The sequence below is a fragment of the Strix aluco genome, chromosome 3 (genome assembly GCF_031877795.1).
Source record: "Strix aluco isolate bStrAlu1 chromosome 3, bStrAlu1.hap1, whole genome shotgun sequence".
In the NCBI taxonomy this organism is placed as follows: domain Eukaryota; kingdom Metazoa; phylum Chordata; class Aves; order Strigiformes; family Strigidae; genus Strix; species Strix aluco.
The window spans coordinates 51,527,453-51,551,649 of record NC_133933.1 but is presented as its reverse complement, the minus strand read 5'-3'; the positions used below and the strand labels follow the sequence as shown (position 1 = coordinate 51,551,649).

General features: G+C 41.8%; 2 protein-coding genes across 6 annotated transcripts; one reads left to right on the top strand and one right to left on the bottom strand.

Annotated features, from left to right (window-relative positions):
* The first annotated feature begins 438 nt into the window (after window positions 1–438).
* Window positions 439–3,569, top strand: C3H6orf120 (chromosome 3 C6orf120 homolog). 3 transcript variants are annotated; one of them, XM_074818559.1, is made up of 2 exons: window positions 439–831; window positions 2,553–3,569. In XM_074818559.1, the coding sequence occupies exon 2, from the start codon at window positions 2,597–2,599 to the stop codon at window positions 3,152–3,154; it is 558 nt and encodes a 185-aa protein (XP_074674660.1). In that variant the 5' UTR covers window positions 439–831; window positions 2,553–2,596; the 3' UTR covers window positions 3,155–3,569. The 3 variants fall into 3 exon arrangements, with proteins under 3 accessions (XP_074674660.1, XP_074674657.1, XP_074674658.1); XM_074818556.1 differs by having other exon boundaries at window positions 440–838; XM_074818557.1 differs by lacking the exon at window positions 439–831 and adding an exon at window positions 923–1,134.
* An 832-nt stretch (window positions 3,570–4,401) lies between these two features.
* PHF10 (PHD finger protein 10) lies at window positions 4,402–23,690 on the bottom strand. 3 transcript variants are annotated; one of them, XM_074818554.1, is made up of 12 exons: window positions 23,049–23,200; window positions 20,234–20,340; window positions 19,551–19,681; window positions 18,693–18,776; window positions 17,175–17,308; window positions 16,911–17,060; window positions 15,609–15,718; window positions 13,920–14,073; window positions 11,351–11,506; window positions 6,474–6,582; window positions 6,007–6,195; window positions 4,402–4,566 (listed from the first exon to the last, which is right to left on the bottom strand). In XM_074818554.1, exons 1-12 carry the CDS (start codon window positions 23,115–23,117, stop codon window positions 4,481–4,483), a joined length of 1,479 nt encoding a protein of 492 aa, XP_074674655.1. In that variant the 5' UTR covers window positions 23,118–23,200; the 3' UTR covers window positions 4,402–4,480. The 3 variants fall into 3 exon arrangements, with proteins under 3 accessions (XP_074674655.1, XP_074674656.1, XP_074674654.1); XM_074818555.1 differs by having other exon boundaries at window positions 18,693–18,770; XM_074818553.1 differs by lacking the exon at window positions 11,351–11,506 and having other exon boundaries at window positions 23,049–23,690.
* Window positions 23,691–24,197: the final 507 nt, after the last annotated feature.

Sequence of the window (24,197 nt, the reverse complement as noted above, 5' to 3'; positions counted from 1 at the left end):
CCCCCACTTTTGGATATTAATAATATACCCCCGAACTCCGCCACAGCCCCCGGGACGGGGCGGGGGGGGGGGGGAGGATCACAGCCGCAGCCATTCGCCGGGCCGGGGGCAGGCCTGTCCTCTGGAGCGGGTCCCCTCCGAGAGCACCGCAAACGCCCCCGCCGCGGCGGCTAGCCCGGCCCTCCCAGCCCAGGGCTCCCCATCGACGCCCCAGGCGGGGGACGCGCAGGCCCAACGCCCTGTCGGGGGCCGCCACGGGCGGGCGACCCCCGGCGGGGAGACGGTACCGGCCGCCCCAGCGCCCGCCGCGGTGTGGGGCGTGTTCCGCGTTGCCGTGACGACGGCCCCGCCCCCGCCGCCAGCTCTCGCGATAGCAGGGGCGGGGCTGGCGGCCCGCGCCCCTCCCCGGGGCGGTGGGAGGGCTCGGTGGTGACGGCGGTGGGAGGTGCGCGCCGCGCGGCGCTGCGAGGGAGGCGGCGCGGAGGCCTCCCTGGCCCCCCCAGCACCCCCCTCCCCACCCGGCTGCTGCTGGGTCGGCTCGGCGCGGCGCCGCCGGTGCGCTCCCGGGGCGTGCAGGGGGAGCGGTGCGGCGCTCCGCTGTGCTCTGCCGGCTCCTGAGGGGCGGCCTCCGCACCCGCCCGCCCGCCTCCCCTCGTCCGCCTCCCCTCGTCCGCCTCCCCTCGTCCGCCGCGCTGCCCCGGGGCCCGCCCGGGCCCGCCTCAGCCCGCCCCGGGGAGGGGCCTGTCCGCGGCGGCCCGGACGCGCTGCGCCGCCGCACGTCCGCGAAGCCCGCAGCTCTGCCTCGCCTCGGCCGCCGGAGCCCCGTGGCAGGTCGGAGGTGAGCCGCGCCCCGGCCCTCAGCCGGCGGGGTGACGCTGGGACCGCTGCCGTGCCGGGGGGGGCGGCCCGCCGCGCCGCCTGCTGTGCCGCCGGCGGGGTCCGGGGCGGGCGGCGGAGTCGCTCCGCGTCCCTCGGAGCGGCCGTTGCCTCCCGCCGCTGTCCCGCCCGCGGGGAGGGAGGGTGGGAGTAGCAGGGGCGGCTGAGGCGCTCGTGGCTCTGCCTGCCCGAGGTCTCCTGAAATCTCCTCGCCCTCCGAGCGCTGTTCGGCGCCAGAACGCTTTCGTTTGTCCCCAGGTAACATGACTGTTTTCTGCTCCGATGTGGAGCTCTTCCTGTTCCTCCGCTCGCGTATTTCATCACCTCTTCGATGTAAAAGTGGCAGAGGGTCAGGTCCCTGATACAGGGAGACAAAAGGCAGGAGACTGTTTTTTTCCGTCGCTGTTGAGGGTATTTTGTCAGTCTGGCAGGTTCTGTCAGTGTTGTGTTTCCTTCTTTTATGCTGTCTTTGCAGAATTGTGGCCTTGCAGTATAGAGGCCTCTGGGGCAGAAAACTTGGAACTACAGAAATGTTTGTACATTTTTTCCATAGAGCTGTTTAACTGTAAAACCTCTAAGGTTTAAGTGACATCTCAGTGGAAGTAACGCAGTTTGCTTTGATGCTAGCAGGGTACAAAACAACTTACTGGTAGCTTTTGTGTTTAAGGTAATTGTAGTGTCCTTATGGCAGGAATGAGGGGATGGAAATCTTCATCCAAAACATGAAAGTGTACGCTCGTGGCTCCTGTACTTGACTGTGATTTGCATGTCAAATTCAGTCAGCTGTATGCTTTGGAAGCCTTTGTCAAGGTTCGGAGCTTGCTGCTTTGTACGCACACACTTAAGTGCAACTGTTCAAATGACTAGAGTGCTGCAGGCACGCTCAGGCTGCCTGACTGGGAGCGGGAGGGTGTAAGAGCCTTCATCTTGCAGCAGTCCTTTCCATCTCCCCCTTGCCCCAGCAACTTCAGCCTTCTGTTTCGTAAGCAACTGTACGGTGAGAAAATCTTCAGGAAAGTAAATGAATTTTTTTCAGGGAAAATATGCCAAATTTAGTCCTAGAAACAATCCACACATCAGAATCATAAATTAATGTATTATCTCACTAGATAATTTGGTTTTATGTCAGAGTCCATTCCCAGTGCAAGTCAGAATGCATACTGCTTCACGCATTCATCCAGATGTGCGCATTGACTGTCTTCTGAAGTCCTTCTGAAGTTCCCTTGAGAGGAGGGAAGAACAAATAGGATGCTCTAAATACCTGATACAAAGTTAAGCTTCAGGCAGGCAAAAGCCTTCTTTTTTAACTGTTGTTTTAAACTGAGGCTAAAATTATTCTTGCGTTTCATCTCTTCAGGGTATCTGTCAAATCTGGTATGCATGCAGGTCGCACAAAACTAAAGGCTCTGTGTCAGTTCTGGATGAAAGAACACCCTCTTGGTTAATTTCTGTTTAACTTAAGAAATTCAAGCCATTTTAATCCTCCAGAGCTCTGAATCTTAGCAATGGTTTTTGTTACTATTAAAAATAAGAAAAGTTAATGAACGTACTTAATTGAAGTTGCTTAACTTTGCATGGACTTGAGGGCATTTATAAAAATTACCAAATTAAAAAAAAATCAATTCCTTCCAAGAAGGGAATATACTAAAATCTGAATTATGTTTTGTATTCACAAGGTAGTGCATGGGACACAGGAAGAGTCTGAATATAACTTAAGACCATGGCAGCACGCTGGAGAAGAATCCTGGTCATATTTGTGGCAGCTCAAGTACTATTTGTGGTAAATACCTTTGAGGAAGAGGAGGTACCCGAAGAATGGATTCTTCTTCATGTTGTTCAAGGTCAGATTGGAGCAGGAAACTACAGCTATTTGAGACTAAATCACGAGGGAAAGATAGTACTTCAGATGCAGAGTTTAAAAGGTGATGCGGACTTGTATGTATCTGACATGACGCTTCACCCCAGCTTTGACGAGTATGAGTTACAGTCTGTAACCTGCGGCCAAGATGTTGTCCACGTGCCCGCGCACTTCCGCCGCCCGGTGGGAATAGGGATTTACGGTCATCCCTCTCACCTGGAGAGTGAGTTTGAAATGAAAGTATACTACGATCGAACAGTTGTGCAGTATCCGTTTGGCGAGGCTTCCTACAACCCCGAGGAGATGGAGGCAAACCAGAAATACTCAGAGTCTGCAGAAGACGAATCTCAGGACAAGGAGTCTGTTTTCTGGACTATACTTATTGGAATCTTGAAATTAATACTTGAAATTCTTTTTTAAATTAATACACACTGGACTAAGTCACACTTCAGCCTGTGAAATTGAACATGGATGACTTGGTGTAATATTTAATACTCTTCGTTATGTTTCCTGAAGAAGTATTCAGGTTACTTTTCCTAAACCAGAAAGGAAGTGGGGGGAAAAAGCCATATTTAATTTTATAGTGTAAATCCTCCCCTATGTGTAAAATGAGCAGCGAGCACAGTATTTGCAGCGTTCTTCAAAGAACAGGGCTTAAAAATGAATGTACAGTTGGAATCTTGTTAAATTCACTTTAAACAGGTGCTTAGGAAAATCAACTCCAATTCAGTATTTTCTATTGTTTTTTATAAAGAAAAGTGAAATCAACTGCTGCACTTCAGTGCCCCCTCTCAATTTAGAGCATACTTAAAAATAAAATCTACTTCTTTTCTGAGCAAGTATCTCCAGTAAACTAATTAGCAATGGGTTTGGAGTGTATTCAAGTTGAGGAGCCTAGGGTGAAGGAAGGAAAAACAGATCAATCACCTAAGGGGATAGACGATCTATATTTTGACTGCTTGTGCTCTATGTTATGTCAACCATCTGTCAAGCAGAGGGCTGTCCAGTCACTCATCACCTCTGCAGATCCATGACCTGAATCAAGTGCATGTTACTCCTTCGCTGCCACTGCAGGGAGAGTAAGCCTTCAGCTGTTGTTACTTGTCAGTATGACATTTTCATTCCTCATTAAAAGCAATGCAGCATATAATATCTTGAACTTGAGAGGTGTTTTCTTACACCTCCCTTTATAGCTTTTTGTGATTGATTTTTTTTTTTTTTTAGTACATCTTTATGAATAAGTCATTAGCTTGCAAAGAAAACTTCTGCCGAAAGGAATTCACAGCATATTCTAAGAAGGTCAGGGCATGCCTACTCTTCCTTCAAAGTTAGTTTTTCCAGGAGTATTTTTTGCTTTGATTGAGACTTTCAAAATAACCAGCTGCTATGCAAATAGTGTATATTTAAATTGCTCTGTAATTTTCTTTTCACAGAGCTTACTGATGAGTGCACTGAAATAAACAAGTACATTACTATAATTTTATACAAATGGTGCATGTACAATTTAAATTTCATTACTGAAAGCCTTCTTGAGTGGGAATTTGGCTTCTCTATCTAGACACCTGACAGGACATGATTAGTGACTTGTATCAGAAAAAAATCATTATATAGCCAAAATTAAAAGTTTATTTGGTAAAAAGGAAATAAAAAGTGGTATTGTTCCTCTTAGAGTGGTTGGTTAAATAGCACCAAAGTATCACTTTAATTTGTGCAGTTAAGTTTTGGACAGCAAGTTTTTTGGGGTTTTTAGCCCTCCTTGCTGTTTTTCCCCCTTCTTCCTCCTCTTCTGGGTACGGGAGGGTCTTTCTGACAACAATCACAAATCCAGCGACCTAAGAAAAGAAAGTTATCAATTATTGGGAAACTAACTTCGCTACTCACTCACCTAGTTAGGCAGCTTTCACCATTCTAATAGGTGCTCATCTATTTGCAGTAACTTCCCTTAATGTAAACAACCAGTGCTCTTTAAAGTGTAAGCATCTTTTCTAAAAGGTATGGAAAGCAGCATATAAAATTCACCCTCTCTTGCAGACTCCTTACATGTAACAGCTGGCTACACTAACCCTTACGGACCTTAGGAAGTGCCAGCACTGCTAAGGAGGTGGTTATGGGAAGCGATGCTGGAGTTTGCAAGTTACATTTTCACGTGAATTATGACAGCTTGAGGTTATGGGCGGTTACTCGGAGCAGAAATGAACAGCTCTTCTGCCACAGGTGCAGGGTCCCATTCCCCAGAGCAGTGTCCGTTATTTTGGTGCAGTCAGGCAGCACAGATTAAACTGCTGGCAGGGGTTCCATCACCAGACCTTTCACTAAAACTCATTTACTGAGGGAACAATAAAGAGTTGAGCAAAGAGGAGAAGCATTTAACTGCTTATATTACAACAGCTGGAATCATAAAGGCTTCTTTGGTAATTTAATAGGTTTGTAGGCATATAATCTATTTTGTTTAGATTCTGTCCTTAGGTCAGCCTGAAAGTTAAATCTGCCCCAGAACCTGTACTAAAGTGACAGCTAGCACCAGCGCTTCCCCAAATGGGAATAAACAGTATCTCTGAAGTACTGTAATTAGAGGGAATACTGTCACTGCAGAACACGCAGCCTCTGAATACTTACTCATGAACTTGCTTAGCATGGATTTAGTATTACATGAAAAGCAACAGCACTACCAGTTATTTGCTTTACACTGCCATGAGTTGGCCAGGTGATACAAGTGACCAGGTAATTTAAAGGTGCAGGCTGCCTGACACTGAGGTACTTCACTTCCAGCTTTGACGTTTAAGAAAAAAATGGGAAGGTGTTTAAAAAGGTGTTTACAAATATTAAATTGAGCATACTTTTTAATTTAGAAACTGAAATAATAGCACAAACACTTTATTAATGTGAAAGCTATATTCCAGCAATATTCAGCAATACAGCCTCTTTACAAGTTTCTTTTATGAAAAGAGGTAATTATTCTCAGTATTCTATGGGTGTGGAAAAGAAAAACCACCTAGTTCTGAGTGAGCCTGTTCAGATTCTGTTGTAAAAGCCAATTATATTTCCTATACAGGAATTGCCAGGTTAAACTCTGCACAACCAAATATAGAGAAATAAAGCTTATTAAAAAAATGGGGTCCTACAGTGTGAATGCTTTCCTACTGTATTTCTTACTCCTACCCTTCACACTTGTTTTAAACTATTCTTTCAAAAGCAACGCATACATTAATTCTGACAGAAAGCCCAGGACTCAGAGGAGGTGGGAAGGGAACAATTAACTCTGATTTTATTACCTGAAGGGATAGCGTCAAGCCCCACACAAAAAGTGTGATAACCACGGTCACATACATCACAGAACATCATTTCTTCTTCATGGTGAGGCTGCCCACATATAATGCATGTTTTACACTCCATACATTGCCAAGGGTAAGTCTTAATCATAGCAACAAGCTCCGGGGTCATATCAAGGCAAGAAGGGTGGCCTAGATTAAAACCAATATTATTACTTTTATGTCTGAAAGGAAGTTTAAAGTTAGACTGTTTGCTTTTACAGAAGCTGAAGCTTAGCTTGCCTCCTGATGAGATCCCACAGTGCACTGAATGTGCTACTACATGTAAGATTAAATAGAGATGGACTTAATGAAGGACAGAAAAGGCAACTGAACTGTTGGTACACAAGTGTAGTACACTAAATATTTCCACAAAATGATCTGTCAGACAAACTCCCTTAGGAATCTGCCTAGTGTATGCAGATACTCACCACTGTTGTCACACTGGGAGCAACGTATAAGAGCTTCAGCTTTTCCTTTCTTGTTGGACTCCTTACCCTTCAGACAAATTCCACATATAGCATTTGGAATGACCTTTGGCTGGAAGGGTAGAAGAGGGCTATAAATTCATTCCAGAAGAATTTACAGGTTTAAAAGGAAATGGCATATATCTCCTTAACTCTTAAAATTAATGAACTATCTGTTTGTTATGATGTGTGAACCTTAAAACACATGACCATACCTGACAAGCAGCAGCACTGAAAGAAATTGTAGATTAACTGCATAAAATTTTGCATTTGACACATGTAGTGAGTTATACGTAAACCAAATTGGAGCAAAAGCGTGTATTTGCTTCTTCCTATGAGTTCATCGGCTAACGTTCCCCTCAATGTAAATTAAATGTGACCCAACATTAAAAATGTCAGTATTTTTTCAATATACTTCTTTATGAATCTTCATGCAGATTTCCTGTTTATCTAAGAAATTAAATACAGTTTTCCATTTGCATGACATTTGTCCCTAATATAGAAAATCAATTACAAAAGCAAAAAACTTCATTTTTGTATCTTTAGTTTCAAAATATTTGGTTAGGTAGGCTGTACGTGGCTGTTTTACCATGCTTTCTTGTATCCAGTCACGATGGCTGTAAGAAGTACATACCCTTGCATTTAACTACAGTTTTACATTCATCATCTTTCTAAGTGATCACCTGGAGTGTATCTGGGTCCATGAGATTCGTTTGAAAGGTAAGAGAGAAATAGCAGACTCTTACAGTGAGTAACATTTGTGTGTGTATGCTGTGTCCCAACCCAAGAGAGGCACCAACACAGTTTTATGCCAGCGAGGACCAAGGAAGAAGTAAGGCTTTAAGAACTTCAGAAACATATCAGTAGTTACATTGTTGATCTTTGACCACTTCATAATGAAATTAGTGAGAAATGTGGTTTAAAATTAATATACTACTCACTGATGTTAAATTGACCAGTGCAAGAGTTTTAAAAAAAATGTTGCTGCAAAGACGCAGCTAGTAACAGGAGTTCAAGGCATATCCTGTTTTCTAAGGAACTAAATGGCTTGTCAGGGAACAAGAAGAATCCCAATCAACTACCAACCCATGTGGCAAGAAGAATTAAGTTTAATTTTAAAAGTGAAAACAGAACTATATATATATATATATATATAAAAAAATTACCGAGACCTTGTGCAATACAACTTATCTTTAAGTTTGTCTACTTCCCCAGCCAGTTTTTTCTACCACCTAGCAAGATAATTAATAACTCATTTTTAGGGTAGTCAGGATGCATTGCTTAAAGTTTTCTCAAGTCTTCAATCTGCTTTTTAAGTTAAAACATGGCTACAGTCTGCTTCAAATTGTCTGGTCTAAAGAGTTTTATTTCAGAAAAGAAAACACCATACCGGATGTTTATAGGTAACTTCCTTCAAAAGATGACAGAGGCATTCATACAGACTTTTTTTTGCTTATTTATTTTAAAAAAGCAGAGTCAACCTGTTTTATACATAAATATAATAAAACAATAAGTCTAACATTCACAAACATCTCTACAAAATAATAAATATAATGAAAGCAAAACCACACATAAACTCTTTTACTGTTAACTATACTAGGTGTCCTACATGTATACCTTTATACCCTGCTCCTCCCAACAAAAGTGGCACATGCTTAAACCTCGTCAGTGTTGCAGCATTTACCCTTCCGTTGTTTAGGCTACATTCTAACCTTTTTTTTTTTTTTATTGTGTTTTTATCTATTTCTAAGTAAACCAAGCCTTTCTAGAATAGCAAGTGCACTTTTCTAATCAGACTTCTAGTTTGTTATGGATTTGTGGTTTACTGCCTTTAATGTACAGCAGCATACTCCCTGGTCCTTCACCAAAACTAAAGTGAGCTGCTTCTCAGTGAGTGTATCTGCCTTAGGGTATGTGTGCGGTTAACACTCTGATACACATTAACTCTGAAGTTAGACATGGATATAGATGCATTTATTAACAATGCTTCCATCTAGTCTTATTTCACTAAATTGTGTTCATTAGAAATCGTGCATGCTGGGGGGATGAGAATCACAGCGTATTAATAATAAAGTTCCAACAGTATGGAAGTATTTTTACAAAAATGAAAAAAAAAAGAAAATGCAGGACTATTCACATTTCAAATCAGTTCAAGTTCTACCACCATAAATGGCTTTTAGAAATGCTATGAAAAAAGCCTATCAAATCCAAATGGGAAGTCACAATATCCCATCTGATTAGAGTAAATTTTGCTTTCTACATCCTCATCTTATTGGCATGAGGAATGGAGAGAAAATGAATGCAGGGTCAAAACGATGACTGCCTGCTCTGTAGGTCTGCACATCCATGCTGCTGTGCTGCAGCTCTCAAAGTAAGCATTCCAACTACACCATTTTTATCAGGTCCTATTCTGAATGCAAAGCAGCCCATTTCCATATAGTGATCTGAAACAGAAGTGTTGTAAAATATAGTTTCTCAATACATTTCAGTTTTATGTGCAAAAAAATCTCCTGTACTTTTAACAGTACCCTGTGTGTGCAACTGTAGTAGCCAGTCCTGCAGCAACAAAGAGTCGCTACTTGTAACATGACAAAGTGTAAAACACGCTAACTGTTCTTTGTTAAAGAACTGACAATAAAAATGGCTCCATATAAAATACATTATTTCTTTTACTCAAAAATAACTCAGCGGAAATGTGTGAATCCTGTAATACTCATACTGTGGCTATAACTATACATTTGCATGTTGATGCCATAGCAATTATCCTTCAGTTTTAACTACATGTAACCAAAAGATTACTGTCCTACAAAAATAGTCAAATATTAGAGAACAATACAGAACAAAAGTATTACAAAGATTTGGAATTCACAGGGACAACATTTTAAATCAGTTAAGCCTTCAGCTCAAAGTGCCTTACCATTTAGGCACATATGGTATATCATTATCTGGTGTTTTTATAGACTAAAAACAAGAACCTTTCCATCTTACCAGTTAAAACCACTCGTGTTATTGGGTTTACTGAAAGCGTTTAAATGTTCCCACAAACAAGCAAGCCAATCCTCTCTCTCACCCTCCCAACACAACATCACCACCTGTGACTTATTAATGGCCTGATGGCTGATGCAGGCAGGGTACGCTGACATTGCAAAGATGTGGCACTGTAAGTTTACAGTAATACCTCGTAACTAACACAATCCATGATTTTGAACCAGTAAGTAATTGCTATGGGAATCCATTTTCAAAATGCAATGCTGTAGACTACCATTCTACAGTTAGAAGTTCAGAACTTTGCAGAAAGTTCTGCTCCATCAGTTCTCTCTCTATGCATTCACAGGGCCATTCAATAGATTGGACTAAGCAAACACTCAGGCATCTCATAGCTAAGTTAAACTGTAAACCAGTGGCACACGATCTCTAAAGTCAAGTTAAACAAAGCTAAAAAAAAGATTTCAAGCTCCATCTTTGGATTTCATGTTCATGGGAATATTGGTATGCATTCTGTGCCTACAACAATTTGCAAAGTTACATATAAAAAAATATACATATGGTACCACAGTCTAAATCTCCATAGTTTGCATATTTCTTAGTAAGTTCCTGAAAACAGAAAACGCAACTGGAACCTGCTATCTGTTATGAACTTGTACAGATACTGTATGTAGAGAAAATTTATCAAAACTGTCCAATTCTTGCTGGAAATTAGCTTCTTAACATAAGTTATAGTTTATCTACTATTAACTTGGTAAATACAGGTAGTAAGTATTTATGAATATAAAATGCAAGCCATCAACAGCTCACTTTTGCTGAGACATTTTCTCAGTATGTACGATCTAGTCACTGACAAAAGTCTTCCTTTTTCCATAACCTCTCTTCACAAGCATTCCTGATTGCTAAATACTAAGCCCTATCTGAATGTAGTGTTTTCCCTCTTTATGGGTCTGCTCCTGCTCCCACGTAAGTCAATGTAAAATTCTCATTGTTTTCAGTGGAATGGGACTAGGCAATAATGTGCTTTAGAAGTGTACATTATATTCAGATCCTCTGTCAGTATGCAGAATAACACCACATAAATAATGCATGTCAATTCCCATTTCTTCTGAAATGTATTTTAATCTTAATCTTATTTTTACCTTAATTTTTGAAATTATTATACAGTAATACTGAAGATTTGGGTCTTCGGTTTGCCAATCACTGCTTGACTGCTGCAATGTCTTAACATCCTCACCAAGTTTTTAGCTTGAATAAAAGCATATTGCCCACAAACATTTCTACATAGTATGAACTACATAAAAAGCTTTTTTCCATATACTGTTAAAGTGGTTACGTAGTGTTGCCTGTACAACTGCAGTAAGCTTCTTGCCTTCCATCCTATACATCATAACATTTCAGGATGAAAGGCTGTATTTAAAATGAACGTCATAACAATATGTTCCGCCACACAGCTGTACTTTACAGCACTGATCTCTTGGTATGCTGCCATACTAAATAGTAGAAAAAAAATAATGGATTCTGAAAGCTAATTTTGAACTGGCAGTTCTGACTGCTATGTTAAGGCAGATAGAAAGATGTAGAGTTCCAGTGATAAATCCACAATGGATTTTTCTGGTGTTACTGCCTGGAAATCTGAGAAGTTAACAGAAACAGAGGCCACTGTATAGGCTAGGGTAAAGGAAAGCCCCACATGAAATAAAAGCAAAAAGGAAGCAAGGAAGCAAACAGATGGAGCACACAACAGGAGAGCAGCTAGTGAAGTACAGCAAGCAGAAGTTCCATATTATTGAAAAACCAAGTATTTCAGGGAGAGGCTGGTCAGTAAAGTTCAGTCAGGGGCTTTTTTCTTCTACCTTGTACCCAGGAACTGATTTGGATAATACAGAACGTTTGGAAGCATCTTTTCGTGGAGTAGCACTTTTGTCTCTTGTTTTTTGTCTTCCCTGAAAAGAATCCTCCTGGTTGTCTGTGGCGCAATCACCTTCAGATACATTGCCAGATGAATTGTCCTATAATAAAAATACCATAGCTATATTTTTTATTTTTTGGATAGACAGACAAGTCTTTCCTATGCCCCTTAGAGCCAGCTAAGGTAAGAGAAGGATACATCCTTCCTCCTGCAAAAGCATGGGGTACATCACAATCTAGAACACCTTTGCTCATAACCTTCATTATCTTTTTTTTCTCTTGCTAGGAGACTGGCATCAACAATTGCAGTCATGTTTTCCAGTTGGTCTTGATACCAGAGTGGGGAGCACAACAGCATAATTCTTTGAACCGTTTTCCTTTAAAAGTCAGCAAGAAATTCACTATATGCAACTATAAAGATGTTGTTTACAAAGTAGAGGGCCAGCAAAAAGTTAAAGTGCCCTTGCCACGCATTTAAAGTCTCCTACCAGATAGTACTGCCTTGAATTAAATATGTGAAGGTTTTTTTCTGCCACCCTCATCTACTGTTTTCACCAGGAGCAATCTAAATATTTAATTTGGATTGCAGCAGAATGCCATCAAAGGCAAAACACACTTCAATATTTAATACAGAACCAAGCAACAGAATTTATGCTGCAGTTAAAGTTGGGGGGGTTTTTTGACGAATGAGGAGGCAAGAAAGAGGGAAGAGGTTCAAAGAGGCTGAGAGATCAACATAAGCATAATTAAGAACAGCAGCACAAGATTTTCCTCAGGAAAGTGTTAATAAAGGCCTCCAGAAACTCCAGAAGAAAGCAATATGATTAATCACATTTATTACAATAAAAACCAAAAGGCCAAATAACAATGATGCCCTACAGTAAAAGGCACTCTGTACAAACATAACAGTAATCAGCCTACGGTCCAGAGCCTGAAATCAAAACAGACAAAACAAACAGGGCAAAGGGAGGAGTATAACACAAAAGCAAAGCAAACTATGCAGCAACAAGAAATGGTATGTTTCACCGCTATTTTAGGGGAAGGGTTATTTAGGACAGGCCCATTAAAACACTACAGAACAGGAAAACTGCTACCTGACTCCAACAATGGGGAGGGTGAAAAAGGAAAAAGCATAAAGCATATTGTAGGACTCACCAGGGAGATCTGACAAATGGTAGGTAGTCCAAAACTAAGGGAAAGAGGCCTGACAACTGTCCAACTCTGTGTTCAACAGTTATTTTTCCCCCAACAACATGCCCCAATGAGTAGCAAAGAATCCCTGCTCCCATAGCCAAACCCACTGCACAGGAATCTCATTTTAAATTTTCCCTACGCTTTTTCCAACACAATGACATTTTCCCTTCTGCATTCTGTCATCAAAGACTTCTGAACTTCTGTGAAAAATAAAAGGATAGTCTGCTTGGTCCAGTTACTTTACCATTACGGGGAATGGAAGTCAGTGGACTGGGAAGACATGGTTAAAGACCAACTGTAAAAAAGCTGGAGCGTGATTAAATGGAAACTAAGTTGACATTTAGCACACTAAATTTATATGATTTCTTTTTCTCCAAAAAAATGCAAGCAGAAAGGGTGTACTAACAGTTAATTCTCCCTTGTTAGCCTACAAGCTGACCCTGTCCTTTTGTCTTCAGTTATGAATATTCAAACAAATGTTTAGGTGTCAAAATTTAGCATTACATATATCCACCATCTAGCATGTTTGTCAACTGAACTAGAAACTGTTAAATGCACCTGTGATTTTACATACTATTTCTCTTAAAATTAGGGTTAAATTTCTGGAAAGTGGTTGTCACCATACTAGCTACACCAATATACCAGTGGTTCAGTTGCACTCAGACAGCTCATCTGAAGCTCAGCTGCTCTTGAGCACTTAAAACACTATCAAGGTAGGTATCTGAAAGTTTCCCTTAACTTTCAGTAACAGTTAACTGTGTTTTCATAGAGTGAACATAACCATCTTTTTAAAGATGTATTGTAAAGCAAAAAAAACCCAGTGCTTTTTCCCTTCTCTTCAAATTGGAATAAAGTAACTGTTTCTGTATTGAATACTTCCTGTTCGATGTCACAAGAATAAAAAGTTATCAGGCTATCAACACCTTTGCTTTAGTGACAGATTCTGTGGGACTTAAATAGCAAAATATGCTGTGACCTGAACTACAATGTTCCTTCCCCTCGGAAATGCTAGCAACTTCCCCTGGGGGAAAAGGACATAATGAAGAGCTGTGGTTGGGAAGATTCTTCAAGATTTCTTTAAAAAGAAGGAAGAACAGGCCTGAAATTTCAAATATTTGATTGTTTTACTTTAAAAATGGATCAAAATGGAAAGCTGAAGAGCAGTGTTATAAAATTAAAGAGAAACACTAAAAAAGGGAGTACACTTTATGATTCTCCTTCATTTTGCAAATGTTAAAGATTCTACTAAGAAACTACTGAAACTAACAGAAGTGAAGGGAAAGGATTTTTTTGTTGAAGAATATTTTCAATTTGTCTCACCGAATTGCCTTTGGTTTTCCGTTTTTCATCACCTCGCCCTTCATCTGCATCATCTGAATCTCCATCACTGTCTAACGCAGGCAGCTCTGGATCCAAAGGAGGTTCATAAAGAGCTGTGTTTAATGGCAAGTAACGAAGTTCATCTGGAGAGTATCTAAAGTTAACAAATAAATAAAATTAATTCATATGTACTTTATGCATAAATATTAAGTCACACAGCATACAAGGACTTCAATGAGGAAAAAGTAAAAGCTCCCTTTTTTTCAGGCAGGCACATAAAAACATGCAGTTCTGAAAACATAGGAAACATATTTATTTCTCCTCCCAAATTTGATACCAGCTAGTAATTGTCTTCTTTGTATAGCAAGTATTTGTGGAACACAGGAGGAGTGTATTTGCAATGTTCCAAACCTACATCATCATAAAAGATACAGAACCCTGAAAAATTTTTAGCCAATCCACACTACTATGCGCAGCAGCCTATACGCTTTGTTTATAAATGTACAGTGCCCCACATAGCTTGTGCACAATAATTCTAACCCAGGGCACACAAACAGTTAAGAGTCCAAAGCAAAGTAAGTAAAGAATCTAGCTCTATGTCTGAGGTCCTTGATTACTGAAGGAGAACAAAAAATGCATATTAAAATATAATTTCAGAAGAATGTGAAGATCTAATCACATTGCTTATAGACAGATACAGCTGAACATGGGAGATCTACCCTTTTTTTTCTAAACCTTAAATACTAAGAACAAAGTGAAAGTCCTCTTACTGTTAACAACAAGCATTGTAAGGAATAGAATATTACTTTGATGCATATTTGAAAGGTTGTGTCCTTCATTAAGAAGAAGAATCAGCTTCACTTGCAGCTTATAAGTGCAAAATAAACAAGATATCTAGCATTTTAAATTCAATTAATGTAATAAAATTCAAGTCATTCAAGAACGTCCTGTAACATGCAAATTTGCGGTGGGCTGTATGCACACACACTGGAATGAGCAAGGCATATGCAGATAAAGGCCTTCTCTAAAGAAAACTGTGCATGTATAGGATGAGTACCATCTCTGTTGTACAGATGATAAGGCTTAGGCAACAATTTTCAAATCAGTATGTATTTGTCAAATGGGAGCATGTCACTGGTAATAAGTCTTAAATGCGTATAGACAGTCAAGTACACATTTTTCACGAAATATAAAGATCCAACTAGCAATATCTTTCTCACTTACAAATCCAACATTAAACTTAACCCACAAGACCAATCCATTTTTTTTTTTTTAAATTAAAAGCTTTCTAAAAATTTAACAAAGGACAGTTAGAATGTCACAGAGAAAACATGTGATCACAAGCCAGCATTACAACACTGTGATATAGCAACATTAATCTTAGCACACATGCAGAGGCAGATGATAAGTAAACACATGAGGGTGGCAGGAGTGGAATCAATGTCTCCTTTTACCACAGTAAATATCTGAGCAGGCCAAATCTCAGGCACAGCAGTACATCAGTAAAGACAATACTCTTGCAGCCAGTACTGTTTTGTTGACAAAAGCTGTCGTGCTATGCATCGATTAGACTAGCAAGTGTCTCAAACATAAAATGATTTCAAAATACACTGAAATGTTTTCCATCTGTTAGAAGCAGAAAAGTAGATCAGTGCAACAGAATCAGCAGCTGGGATGCTTTTAAAATACCTTTTGTAGTACTCCTGGAACTGGCCGGGTATGAGAGCCACTGGATAAGGACTAACCTTTGTTCTCTCTGTAGGTAAGATTTTGTATTTTCCTTGAGGCACCTGGATAATCTGTATTGTTTAATACAAAACAATGCCATTTTTGTTTCAAGTACAAACTTTTGATCCTCCCTCACCATCTACCCTCCCAAATATTTTTTAACTAGCCAGTTTTATTAGGTTGGAACAGCCACCTGAGTTCTCCCCTGAGTAATCCAAATAATTAAGACAGTAAGAGATCCCACTCACAAAATAGTATTATCAATTAAGTCGAATCACTAAACATCCAGTGAACTGAATATTAGGTAAGACTACTTCTAACAGTATATTATGTAACATAATTGAAAAATTAAAACCTAACAATCAAAACAGTAAACGTTAACTTTTGTGACTGGCATCTTTAGCATGAATTATTATTGTTGGTTCATACTGGTGGAAGGTAGCAAGAACATGTCCATGTAATTCTGAAACCAGACTGAACTATAAAAAAATTCCCATTTAATAATACAAATATATGGAAAGGAGAAACTTGCACAGAAGCCCTCTTTCCCTTAGAAAGAAATAAAACTAATTATGTACTACCTTGACTCTAACATGCATCAATACCAGAAAAATGTAAACTCTCCATAATAGACTGTCATGTAATAATTCGCAGAGAAAATTTTTGCTTTCCCGTCTTTGCACAAGCAGAACAGTCCTGCTCCAAAATGCCGGGGGGTTTTTTGCCTTTTTTTTTTTTTTTAAATCAGGCACAGAAACATGAAATATATCTAATACAAAAATAATGTAACACCTAACAAAAACAAGGGCACCACACTGACAGGCAGCACTCTTTTAGAGGATAATTTACTTTTTTACTCTAGTTACTGCTCATGCAAAATTTTGGAGGTATTCCAAAAGAGAATCAGGCATTTATGTGAACAGATACAATAGCAACAGAAGCTTCTTAACCTAAATCCCTCTTAGTTTTATGCTACTACCAGCAGATTAAAGACATTAGAATGAAGTAGCACTGCAATTTTTAAAGCTTCCTAAGACAAGTATTTTCAAGTTAAAATAAGTTTTCACCTTAAAGATATTTGATATTATTATTTTTACCAGTATTACTCATTTAACAGCAAAACTGTTTAAGTCCCTACATGACTGAAACAAGACTAATCAAAACTCTTGACAATAAATTAGTTAAAATGGTACCAAAGCCAACTTTACTAAAACAAGCAAGGAGCTACCTATTGACATTGATAAGAAATTTAAATCTGCCTACATGTGTCTGTAGATCGAAATAGGCTCTTCTTTCTTCCATCCGCTCTCGGTTTAAATTGCTGTTGAATTCTGCAGCTTTCTTGGCAGCCTTTTTTATATATTCTGGAACTTTACTTGCTTCTACTTTTTGTGTGTTCTGCTGCTGCATTTGCTGGAACAAAAACAATTTTATTAATTCACATACATTTCACTATAGTTTGAGAACAGCCTTTTCTTATACTCCACAGAGTTACAGATCTCGTTCACTTATATGCTAGTTACTTACAGAGTACTCTTTATAATGATCTGTTATTCGCTGACGTTCTTTCTCTTGCAGTATAACGGAATACTCAGCATGTTTGGCAGGGTATTCTTTAATCATAAGATCAATTACTTCATCACTACGCAAAGCTGTTAGACCTAAAATAGATAAAAGCAATAATGATGCTATCTGGCAAAATTAACTGTAGGTTGTTTATATCCCACAATGATCAACTCAAGTTTTTGAGCAGCTAAAGACAACAACCTGCTGTGCACAATGCTTCTCTCTCAAGTAGAAGTGAACTTGTGCTGTTTAGCTTGCAAGGCTGATTAGGAGTTTGCTTCTACACAAGGAGGCAAGGCTCATTTCTTCCTTACAGCTACAGACCCCTTCACATTAACTCAGCCACCTACGAAACTCCCCTGTGAGGCAGAACCTTTGTTCTAAACGGGACCTGGTGAACCGTCGGTTTCAGTTTCCAATATTGGTGAAGTGTTAGTTTCATTAACTTGCAGAAACTTAACTGAAATTACAAAGTTTACATAGCCTCTCTATACAAATCAAGAAAGAATCACTGTGATGGCAATTCAGAGCAGCAAACTGCACACAGACTCCTGGCTCATAATTAAAGCATTTGAAGTTCAGAAGTCAGACTGCCTCTGTTTGCAGCTACAATGCAGAACTCCTCATTTAAAGGTTTCAACACAACTAATCTCCAAACATTGACAAGAGAATGGAGGTTGATTTATGCTACTACCACTGATAATAAATATAACCTCAAAAAACAGCGATAGTTAACTCAGCACACATCTCTACTGGATATATGAAGCAGAATATAGCATTTTGCTTCTATTGATAAGAATTAGGTACTGTCCTCTCCCACATATTTAAGTTTAAAAAAAAATAATCAAGAGTGCTGACAGGTGAGAAATAAAAGTGGTATACCAAAAATTGTTAGCATATAAAATGACATTACATTTGCACAGACCCACGATGTACAGAAAAAAATGCAACAGGAATCATTTAATCTCCAACATGTTCCAAGTCACATGTATTAGCAGAGGAAGAAAACAAATACTTCAAGCTCTTTCAATACAAGTCACATCAATGACATCATTCCATTTCAAGTACATTAAAGTGCTCTAGTACACACCCCTCTAACTTCTAAAACGTTAAACTGTGTCAGATACACTAACGTTTGCCGAGTTCCAACTAACTTGCACAACAAGACTGATGTACATTTTAATTTGAAAAATTATGTTCTCTTTTCTAGAGGAAGAAGGTTCTAAAAGTTAATTTACAACATAGAAGGGATTTTGCTAAGTAATTAGAAAAGATCAAAATTATTCTTTTTTTTTTACAACAAATCTGGAATACTCATACCTCACCGTTAATTTACACAAATTAATAACAAACTGGTTTTCATTTCAGAACGTATGTTTTTAGTTGAGAGTGATGCAATTCTCTATCAAACTGAATCACATTTTCAGTGTGTCATATTTTTAATACTGTAACAAGGAATCTAACAATTTGTCTCCTTACCTAGTGTGCACTGAGTCTCTGTGATAACATTTAGTTCTCTGAGGTAGAGTTTCTCCTTGTGAGATAGATCTCGTCTTTCTAAATCTCCAAAGAAAACAAAAAAGAGCAATAAAAATGTGTGCAGTTACTCAAACTCCCCCATAAACAGTGTCAAAGCATTCTGACAATTTTATTTCCAGGTAGTGAGAGTCTGTATTATTTTACTGTTCTTACAAACATGGTAATTTTATAAATTAATTTTAATATAGACTGTAGGGACATGGTCAGTTTTTCTGAGTATTCTGCCTGTAGTTATGATTTACAGAAATACTGAAGAAACTTGACATATGAGCTCAGATGCAGAAAGCACTATTAAGCACTTTTTTCTTTTAATATGCCTTTTAAAAATAAATTCTGTGACAGAAGAACCAGATTTGACAATTCTGAATAATGAAGGCTCAAATCCTAGAACCTCCCCAACTCATTTTTTAAAATTCTTCCACAGCGTAGAAATGTGGCCCCAATTCAGGGACAAAGAATACAGAAATATATCTATATAGTAAGAAATCACCAACAAAATACTTAAAAATAAAATTGAGGTCAATTTTCAAAAGGTACTTGCTGATCTAACCCCCAAATCAGACTTGTTTACAGATTTTCAGTAGCAATAACACAAAGTCTTAAGTTACTTTTAAAACCATAGGATACATTTTTAATACGTCAGTAACAAAAATAAAGTACAACATACATAATTCAGGCCTGCCTTTTCCAGAGTCTTTTTTTAATCAGTTGGCTCATGCTATAGTCAAAGAGACGCAGATTACATCCAAACTGTACGAAGACAAAGATTTTTAGAAGAAAAATTTTAAAAATAAATACCTGGATATTTTCTTTTAAAGGAAGTCACACCCAAATATTCACTGACTTGCTCCTGAAGCATATAGTACTCTCCTGTTTCATCCGGCGGCCACTTGTATTCTATCAAGTTTTCAGCAGGAAAATAGCTGTATCTAAGAACAATGTTAGAACAAATGAAAGAATCCCGAAGAGGGATACTTACATTTCTAGAAATTCAAATTCCTATTTATATGTCAATGAACAACATTTATGAAGTTGGACAAGCACTTTACAAGACTGCATCCTGTTAACCCATTTCAGAGTCACCTTGTTACACTCCACTTCACACATATTTCTTCAAACCAGCATTAATCAATATGAACATGAACATGAAGAAAGGGATATCCATGATAGCGGGCAGGACACCAGGAAAAGCAGGTACTACAGTGTCAGAATTAATTCAAACAATATGTAATGTTTTAAAAACATGTAAGCTGTGCTTCTGATTGTAAATTAGTTGCAGCACATTTTGTGTCATTTTAAAATAAAATGTCTTAAAATGTGCTGAGAGAAAATGACAGCTAGATACTCATGGGACATTGCCTCAATTTAGAAAGATACGTGAAGAATACACAAGCAAAGAAAAAAGATCTAATACTTAAGCATATCAAACAATACAGTAAGACTAGCAATGAGAAAGTGGGAACTGTAAAAAATGGTATTACCCAAGGTCTTGACTAGAAGTTTCACAGCTCCTAGAGCTGTCCCCTGAGCCCATACGTCGTCTTTTGGATGGCTGGCTGCCGTCATTGGAGTTTTCTTCTGTGTCATCCTGAAATGAAGATGAATGTTTTAAAAATTAAGAGTATTCAGCAGATAACATAAAACATCAAAAAATATTGCAAGGCAATCCACAATTTAAAAGTACCTGAACTACTGAGCTATTTAATAACACTCTTCACAAAAACTCATAGGACAGTTTACGTAGCAAGTAACTCTTTGCTATAAACTAGCTGCATGACACACAGTGGCACAGGGCGCGAACTGGGTCATTTCTCACCTGTTGCATAGGTGGAGCACTGAACAGACAGAGCTGTGGCTCTGACCACCAAGTTCATCATTCTTGATGTAAACTACCTATGGCATCGGCAGGGCTAGACAGCTGCAGACACAGCAAACTTCCCTCACTGGTGACAGTCAGGGACAAGACTAATTCACTTAATCAGCCTAGCTCTCAAAAGCAAAAGCAAGGGCAGAGCAAAAACACCAAGCCCTTGCTGAGAGCTGATGCTTATAAAATCAAGGATAGTATTACCAAAAGCAACACAGGAGTTTACAGACATAGTTAAAATAAAAGTAATGGTATACAGTTTACAAAAATATACAATTACAGCAAGTAAGAAAGACTTGTCTTTTGTGGGGAAAAAAATAATTAAAAGAAAAAAAACCTGAAGTTGTATTGCAACAGATACAGAAGAGAACAAAGCTATTATAAGGGAACATTTACAAGTTAATTGACAGGTGTCACTATTCAGATTTCGTGAGATGTATATAAAGAAAGGGAATAAAGGGTGAAGAGGAGGGGAAAAAAAACAGTGCCATAAAATCTAGCACACCAACGATTCAGTTGGATTTTTGTGTTTTTCACTGCTTTGTTGTCCAGTAATGCTATACAACTCTTACCTACTCATGAACAACTCTCAAAGCAATTAGTGACCACCCTTGCATGATTACAGAGAAACAGAAGGCAGAAGTGTTCAAGTGAATCGCCTACTGTCACCAGTAGTAGAGCCAAGAATAAGACAGCTCTGTAAGTAATCGAAACTCTGGAGTAGTATGAAAGAATCGCGTTTCATAACTTTTGTGAAAAGTTTAAGAAAGAATAATTAACCTGTCAGAAATAAACGGATCAAGCCCAACTATACTTATTAAATAATTACAAGAACTACCTGAACTAATGCCTTTCATTCTAGTATGTTTTACATACCATATCACTTGAAATACCATTAAAAAAGATTCCAACAAATGAGAATACATTACTTGTGTTATATAACATTTCACAGCACTATAATCAAGACAGGCCACAGGGAAAAAGCATTTGTCTCCTGTATTTTTGGTTTATTTCATGTTTCTCACAATTCTCTACACTTTTTTTGTTCTTTCTTGTAGAGTCACAAGAACAGTATCTATCATACAGTAACAAAAACTGAAGAGCAAATTTAATGAAACTGTGCTTTCTTAATGCAGCTATGCTTAAAGAATCAGGTAAAGCAGCATCTCCGCTAGCATTACTAGTAACACTACTTCCTAGTATTGCTGAGAATACCCTGTATAAACTCAATTAGATAAAACAAATAGCAGTCCCCAATCAAAACATCACACTATTTTGTAACACAACTATGTCTCATCACTACTTCATCCCTACTTCCCACACGGAACATTAATGCACTCCAAACCTTTTCAACTACTAGACAAAAACATAAACAGGGCCAAAGCCAAGCTACCAAGAGACTTCAAAACATTTTAAAAAGATAGATCTCAACCTGACAGTTAAGAGAAAGTGCCTCACATCAGTTTCTCCTTTTGAGATTTTCTTTTATTATAAAAAAATCCAGTACTGTTAAAAAATATGAGCACCTATACCACAGCAGAAATGAATGTCCCCCATTTCCATCGTTGCGTTCTTATTTGCTGAAAACTTCAGCAAATTCAATCACAGAGGCTCACAGCCTAAAATGCTCCAGGAAATGAGAGCATGTTGCAGAGAGCTTTGAAGAAAAAAGTGAAAACATTTGCAGGGCAATTTAAGACAAGCTGTAGTTCAACCACTGTTACTGTACCAAAAATGATAATCAGGGACAGTCTTGTGGCTTTCTTTACATGGAAAGTCAAACATTGCCAAAACCAGCCCCTTCTTCCCTTGAAAACGCACGTTTCTGTAAAACGCTTGCTAGTCCTTACAAAGTAAGGTTACATTACGAATTCCTGGTACGTCTATCAGTTATAAGATCTACGTAACGATCCTTTATTATGTAATCGGAAAGCCTAAATTACCAAGATGTCTTTCAAAAAGTAACTGCCACTCTGCATCCGAGCGTGGGTGCCGAACCCGCAGCACGCACCCGGTGCCACCAGCCCGGGCAGCGCGGGGGAGGCGCGGGCACAGCCCGGCCGGCCTTGGCGCAGCAGCCTGCCGCTCCCGCCAAACTTTGCCGGAACGAGCCGCCGAACCGCGCCCGGGAAGGCGCCTCAGGACTTTCAGGAAGGAGGACGGCCCCCGGGCACCCAGCGGGGCCTCGCTCCCCCTCCTCTCCCAGCTCCGCACCCGAAGTTCGGCGCGGGGCGCCGGAGGGCGCCAACTCCCCGCCAAGAGGCCGCCCGCCGCCGCCCGGCTCCCCCGGGGGGGTGGGGTGGGGTCACGGCGCCCACGCCCGGGGGGGGGGACGGGACAGGCGAGGCCTCCCGCCGAGGCGGCTGTTGCGCCGCAGCCCCAGGCCGCCGCGCTGGGCCCGCAGCCCCACGGCCGCCGCCCGCTCTCACCTTCAAGGATTGGGCGCCGGGCGTGGCCGGGTCGCTGTCGCAGAGGCGCGGGGACAGGACGGCCGCCATGACGGCCGCGGGGGCCGCCGCCGCCGCCGCCGGCTGGGCGAGGAGAAGCGCCGCCGCGCGACCCGGCCTCGCGCCGCGCCCGGCTCCGCCCCCCCTCCCCCTGCGGGGGGTGGCAACGGCCCCTACCGGCCAGCTCGCGCACGAGCGCGGCAGCTCGCGCAGCTCCTGCTCCGCCCCCCTCCGGGCAGCCCGCGGCGACCCCGGCCCGCGCCGCCGGACCGGCACCCGGCCCGCCCCGCCAACGCCGCCGCGCGGGCCCGGCGCCGGCGCCCCGCCGCCACCGCTGCTGCTGCTGCTGCCGCCGCCGCCGCCGCCGCGCCCTCCTCCTCCTCCCCCTGCCGCCGCCGCTCGGGCGGCCGCGCGGCCCGGCCGCGAGCGCGGAGCCGAGCCGCCTCGGTAGCGCTTGGGCAGCAGCGCGGGGCGGAGGGGCAGCATCCCCCCGCGGAGGTTGGCGCCGAGCGCCGCCGCCGCCGCCCGGCGCGGGAGCTGGCACCCAGCAGGGCTGGGCTGCTCCGCCGCCAGGCTCCCGTCTCCGGGAACGTCAGCCGGGGACGAGCTACGTTTGTGAACCATCAGCCCCCGCAGGAGGGGGGTACGGGGGGCGGGGGGCGCACTCGGAGGAGCCGGCACGAGCGCGCTCGCCCCTCCGAGGAGGGCGCTGGAAGCCGGCCCCGCCGCTGCGCCGAAGCGCCCAGACCGCTGCGCGCCGGGAGCCGCCGCCGCCGCGTCCCGCTCGCTCCCGCCGCGTCCCGCTCCCGCCGTTAGGGCCGGGCGAAGGCGGAGCGCGGCCCTCCCCGCCAGGAGAGACCCTCGTCCCGCCGCCGCCGGGCCCGGGGCGGCGCGCGCGCCCGCACGCGCGCCGCCGGGCCCCACGGCCGCGCGCTGCCCCCGCGCCGGAGAACAAAGCACGAAGCCGCGCCCCGGCGGGGGGGGGAAGGAGGAGGCCCGGCCGCCCCCCGGGCCGCGGGCTTTGCCCGGACGCGGCTCCCAACGGTCCGCGGACCGAGCAGCCGCCGGGGCGTTGGGTAGCAGCACCCACCCCGCCGGCCGCGTGCTCGCACACGTTCATTGTCAGCTGTG

Bases quoted from the DNA above. Each gene is read 5' to 3' on its own strand.
- PHF10 (XM_074818553.1), bottom strand. From the start codon at position 23,690: ATGGTTCACAAACGTAGCTCGTCCCCGGCTGACGTTCCCGGAGACGGG. The intron at 17,309-18,692 runs GTAAGGAGACAA...TATCTATTTTAG, and splicing joins AGAGACTCAGTGCACACTAG to GTCTAACAGCTTTGCGTAGT. The intron at 14,074-15,608 runs GTATTTTAAAAG...TGTTAACTTTAG, and splicing joins TTCCAGGAGTACTACAAAAG to ATACTCTCCAGATGAACTTC.
- C3H6orf120 (XM_074818559.1), top strand. From the start codon at position 2,597: ATGGCAGCACGCTGGAGAAGAATCCTGGTCATATTTGTGGCAGCTCAA.